This window comes from Gobius niger, assembly GCF_951799975.1.
Source record: "Gobius niger genome assembly, chromosome: 1".
Lineage (NCBI taxonomy): Eukaryota > Metazoa > Chordata > Actinopteri > Gobiiformes > Gobiidae > Gobius > Gobius niger.
The window spans coordinates 42,932,386-42,938,385 of NC_136852.1; the positions used below are offsets into that span (position 1 = coordinate 42,932,386).

General features: G+C 37.3%; 1 protein-coding gene across 4 annotated transcripts in view; it reads left to right on the top strand.

Annotated features, from left to right (window-relative positions):
* Nucleotides 1-3,690, top strand: part of LOC306971712 (serine/threonine-protein phosphatase 2B catalytic subunit gamma isoform-like) — a 75,189-nt gene extending 71,499 nt beyond the window's left edge. For 3 of the 4 annotated variants that reach the window (XM_079568072.1, XM_079568073.1, XM_079568074.1), the window contains one exon: nucleotides 2,927-3,690. In XM_079568072.1, coding sequence (XP_079424198.1) covers nucleotides 2,927-3,072 — 146 coding nt within the window. In that variant the 3' untranslated portion in view covers nucleotides 3,073-3,690. Of the gene's footprint in view, nucleotides 1-2,917 lie in introns of all 4 variants that reach the window. The other variant, XM_079568075.1, reaches the window with a different exon arrangement.
* Nucleotides 3,691-6,000: the final 2,310 nt, after the last annotated feature.

A 6,000-nucleotide genomic window follows, 5' to 3' on the forward strand; every position in this document is an offset into this window, starting at 1 on the left:
TCGAACACAACTGGTGACAACGGGCAGCCCTGTTGGCAAGAGAAAAGAACAAATATTGGGAATAGCACTTTTACTAATAGCGAGAGATGTGGATAAGTGTTCTGGATAAGTGGGTAAGTGTTACGACTGATGTGATAAAATTCCCTTAAATGCCCTCTCAGACTATTTATTATTTAGTGTTTTGACCACTGTTGATGCAAGAGCTCCAGAACAGACGTTGTTAAGCGTATTCTTGATGTAATGACTTCCTGTGATTTTTGAAAAGTCTCTTACAAGTTTGTTTTCTCATTTGCACATGTTTCTGGTTTCCTTCGGCCGATCGGGACATTTCCGTAAGTTTTAATTTGCGAGGTGTTTCTTTGTCCCTTGAGTCGACTTCAAACTTATCTGTGTCTCTTGTGCATGCGATGTTCTGTATTTGGTGCTTAGTTGTTTTGTGGTTGTTGTGGTCAGTGCATAGATTTCACCACTGTGTAGATAAGTTAAGATTGATCTTCCTTTGAGATATCAAAGTGTGTATGAAGATAAAGTCACTGTCATTTAAATACTTAACACTTTTTGTTGTATAGTATTTATTATTTTATTGCATAGAAGCAATGGAATCTATTGACTGGTTTCATTTGGTTCAATATGTTTAATGTAATGGAATAAAGATGCAGAATAGATTGCCAAATTATTATCAGAATATTAGAAGACACAATATTCCTACTGACACGATATAAAAGTCACTGAGAAACAGACACATGGCCTGAAATTACAACATTCACTTTTTACTCATGATTTTCCCAATTTAGCTGCATTTCATCCTTGTTTTGTTCTTGATGTAATATATTTTTAAAGTCTTGTTTTGACACAATTGACTAAAAAAAACAAATTTCTTACGATGATTTCTTGTGTTTAAATTTACGGGAACATACTTTGTTCAAATGGTTTAATGAAATATCCTAATTGCAAAACTGAAGACATTACGTTACTGAATATTGTAATGCCTTATGAAAGAGTCATTCCAATACATAAGACAACATTATTATTATTAACGCTATGTGTCTATATTTTCTTTTTTGACCATAGTTTGTCTGCATGACTTGTACATGACTAATTTCTAGTCAAGTCAGATGTCTACAAAAACGGTAGTGACGTTGCACCACCATTTTTGTTTTATTTTTTGCTTTGAAGGGTATATTTAAATATAAAGTGAAATTAAAGCAAACTGGTGATGTGATGTTCTCTTTAGTCTGTTTGTAAAGATATGTGTTGGGTTGTTTTGATGTTGATATCTGATTCAGGGCCGATGCCACAGATATTTTAGGCATCAGTGCTGACAAATATCTTGTAGGAACCGATAACGTAATAACAGCCGACAACTAGAGATGCACCGATCCAGCTTTTTTGCTTTCGATACTGATACAGGAGGTTTGAGTATCTGCCGATATCCGATATTAACCAATACCAAGGGACTTTCTTAAAAGTGACTGAGTAAAAAAAGTTGATGTTCCTCTTTTCTCCAGTGTGAGATTAGTGTCACTCCAGCAGTGACAATTTAATTCAATAAAGTTATCCGAACATAATTTCTGTCTAAGTCTTGATTAGTTGACGTTAGCGCTAGCATGTTGTTGTTAGCCGTGGCATTTTGCCCCGGTGATTAAAATACTTTTGTGGAGGTAACTTGGCAATTGAATTCCCCTGGTTCTAAGCTTCAAAATGACATACAGCATGCCCATATTTAGATTTTGTCGGTGAATGTTGTGTTTTTAACACGTTGAGAACCAAAACAGGTATCGGTTTTTCCTATGTTTGCTCCGATACGAGTATCGGATCGGTGCATCCCGACCGACAACGTAATAATATAGTCTTTAAAAAGAAAGTCAGATTGATGTATTATTGGCTGAATTTATGACATTTGTGAACAATTTTGTCAGGCCAATAGAAAATTACATATTAACTTGCTACATTATCGGGCAGAAAATCCTTATTACATTATTGGCCTGTTGCTTTTTGAAACTGGCCAAATTAATATTGTTACTGGCCATTAATGCGTTATTGGTTCTCGTGTATCTAAAGCAGTTCACAGATTAAAGTCGCTGCTCTTTTCTGTGTTGAGGCTAATGTTCAACTCTTTTCTGTAGGATCTAAAGCGCTTAATGATCACAAAGAAAGTGTTCATGTTACTACTTTGACGCTTTCATGTAGCCTTTCTTTGACTGGTGTTCAGTATCGACAGCTGGACTTTGCATAAATATCAGAATCAGATTGGGCGATTAAAAAATGTATCTGAACAACCCATGTAAAATGTGTAAGTCAGGAGTCTGCAACTTTTTGGGTCCAAAGCGATGATTCGTTCCAAAAAAAAATAGTCAGTGGCCTATTTTTGACATTAATTAATTAGGTCAAAACGAGGACTGACTCAAGATGAGACCAGGACTAAACCATATGTAAACCAGGACAAGGTTTCAGCGTTTTTTGTTTTTTTTAGTATTAAGTCATTAAATGAATTGTTAAATTAAGGCTTTATATGTTTATAAAAAGTAATAAATCTGATTTCCAGTGGCATTACATTTTACATACTACCTAAGTTTGTGGAAAATACTAAAATACATGGCTAAAATGCAATCAACTGTAGTTTATGCTGACATTGTATACAACTTTCTTGTCAAAAGTAACTTGTACCCAAATTTCTTATGAATATTGAGATTTACTGTCATTCCTTTGTTTGATGGAAAGTGAAATATACAGTTTTTACGCATTGAAATGGCATTCATTTGCTACCCATTTAATCCTTGCAGGACTAAAATACGCCGTTATTAGGTCTAAATGGACAAAACTATGGGTTGCAGATGCCTGGTGCAGTTACTTCACAAATCTCTCAGTTTTTGAACGCCTTCTCATTATATTTTCCCATTGCTTTCCCCCTCTGCAGCCATTCAAGGTTTCTCCCCGACGAGGAAGATCCGAAACTTCGAGGAGGCTCGCGGTTTGGACCTGATCAACGAAAGGATGCCGCCGAGGAAAGACGGCCAGCAGCCGGATGGTAACATGGTCAACTCGGCAAACAAGAACGGCACAGATGGATAAAGCAGCAAAGAGAAAAATCGCCACAAAATTTCACAACACTTCCCACATCTAGTAGGTTTATATAAAAAAAATTAGTCTTTTAAAACTGGTCGACAGTTTTCTGTTTTCTTTTTTTTTTTTGCTTTTTGCTTTCGGCGGAAATTCAAAGCGGACACATCGTCTGGACGTGGTAGGAGTTTATTTTGTTGGAGAAAACAAAAAAATCCCTTCCAGCTTTGAAAATATTTGAAAAGACTTTATACTAAGGTTATCTGAAAAAGAAATGTAATCTTATTTATTGAAGAACTTGTATTAGCTTTATGTATTAGACTTGAAAATTGTTATGATTTTTTTTTTTGCTTTGTTCAAATGAATACGGTACATTGAAATTAACTTAAAGAGAGATTTTATATTTAAAAAAAGGCTGTTAGGTTAAGCCCTTGTCAAACAGGAGACGTAGTTGATTTTCAATTGTTGTTCCGTATGTGTTTTTTGGTAAGAAAATGGAATATTTTAGTCTCGCCGTCTCGCGCTTGGCCTCGTCAGAGCGTGTTCGGCTGAAGACGAAGCGCATGGTTTGGTGCCGTAAAGCACCCTATTTACTCCAAGCATTACGGTAACGCAACAAAAAAGCTAGCAATGTTTTTGCCAATGTTCATGCTAGGAATTTTGGCATGTTGCACTAGCTTGCACTACGCCAGGGGTAGGAAACGTCAATTTCCTTTCAAAATATCTTGGGCAGGACTCGCAAGACCCCCTTGTTGAGTATATGTTAGAAAAACACAACTTTTTGTACATAGCAACGCCACAGTTTGGGCCACTGTGTAAGGCTCGGGCCCCCCATCTGTTGACTTGGAAATGCAGCAACCTTGCCTATGCCTGTACAACGCAGTCTGTTTTATCCCCATTTAGCGTCCCAAATTATGATGCGCTAAGGCTCCTGTGGCTTGTATCTCGTTAAGCGGTGACAATCATGAACAATTTTGACATTTAAAATATATTTAAAATATATTTAAAAGGTTTTGTCTAAACCAGAGCACACACTACACAACTTCTTTCCCCTGATTTTGCCAGAATTCCCAATCACGGTGTGTCTTACCGAGTCTTGAATAGTCGAAGGCAGTCGCAGAGAGTCATGTCTCAAAGTGACTAGTGACAGTTCGAAGACGCGACTAAACCTCAGTCGCAGTAAATCAGTGTTAATTTCGTCGACTAAAATATTTAGTCTTAATTTTAGTCAAAGTGATGTTTTTGTTTAGTCGACTAAAATAAGACTAAATAAAAATGAAAAGGAGAGACTAAAATCATCCAAACTTCTATTGACCGTCTGAAAGAGCCTCATATCATCTAAATTCACTGCCAAAGGAGCAGCTCTGAGCTTTGTTCATGTGGGAGCAGCTCCATGACGTCGAGGACCTTGATTAAATATGATTAAAATGAATATTATCAATGCAAAGTTGACTAAATTAGTCTTAAATTTAGTCGACTAAATTGACATGCAATTTTAGTCGACTAAAACTAGACTAAAATTGAAACGTTTTTTTTGACTAAATCTCGACTAAAATTAAATTATATTTTAGTCAAAAGACTAAGACTAAAAATAAAATAAAATATGTTGTCAAAATTTACACTGCAGTAAATCAAACATGTTTGACTTGTAAGCCTGATTTTGGACGCACAGCAGCGGGAAACAGCGGCCAATAACAGAGCGGAATACACACAGAAAAACACGAGGCGGACGTCCATCTCCGATTCTTATTAAAACCACTGGAAATATGGCCCGTTTCTTTGTGTTGGCGACCTTTAATTTCAGGAAGACTGTGTTGTGCCGCCAGTGATCACAGGACACTGTTGACCAATCCAGACATGTGCGTGTTTCCCACGCTCACAAACGGAAGCATATATTTGCTGATCTGGAGTCAGTTTTTCTCCTCCCAAAGAGAGAACTCAAGCAGGAGAGAGGAGACTCTGGACGTCGTGTAGTGTGGACCCCCCATTCCTCACAAAATCTTTTAAGACTTGACAAAAATCGTGCTCAGCTTTCAACTATACAACATTTAGCTGAAAGGATACTTATTTTTGCTAATTTGCCTTTAAATATCAAAATGTCCCTCTATTCCTTGGCTTAATGGAAGTAGGAACTATACGTATATATGTTTGCTGTAAACCCATTTTCTAGTACTTGAGGCAAAACCTCCCCTGATCCATGCTTTTCATGACGGCGCAACAATTCACATCATTCGTTTATAGTCTATCACTTAAGAGTGAGGAACAAGACGACTTTACAGCTTTGACGGTTTTGCTGTTTGTTACTTCAGCCAATCGACAAAGTGTTAGCTCGTACTCAGAAGGTGCGAAGAAACTTATTAGTGATTATACATCTTTGAGAAACAACAAACCCAGGCCCGTACCGTAATGCTTGTTGTAAGCCCAGCTTTGTAGTTAGCTTAGCCGATGTATGTGTTTAATTAAAAAGGGAATATGTTGTTTATTGACGCAGTAATTACTCTCACATCAAAATGAATTATTTAAATTTTGTCTTTGACTGTTTCCAAAGACTCTTGAAGGACCTTTGTTCAGTGTTTTCTACCTTCTGTGTTAAGTTTTACTGGCGGCACATTATCGAAGAATGGCTTTGTTTTGACTGATATTTAAACAGCAGAATCTCGGGGACATGTTACGCTCGAATGTGAAAGCAGAACTCAGTAACTTTCCGTGGCAAGGCAACTTTATCTATACCACGCATTTCGTACACAAGGCCCCAACAAAGGAAGATATGCAAAATTACAATCAGGTTAAAGTGAAGGCATATGGATACATTAAAACATCAAGACATGGGAAATGCACAGTACACGAGGTCATGTGTTTTTTCTTGGGTAGGGGAGGGGCGCCCTGCTGTCGACTGGAGGGCCTGGGTGGGGGAGTTGAGAAAAGGTCATGAACGCAGAC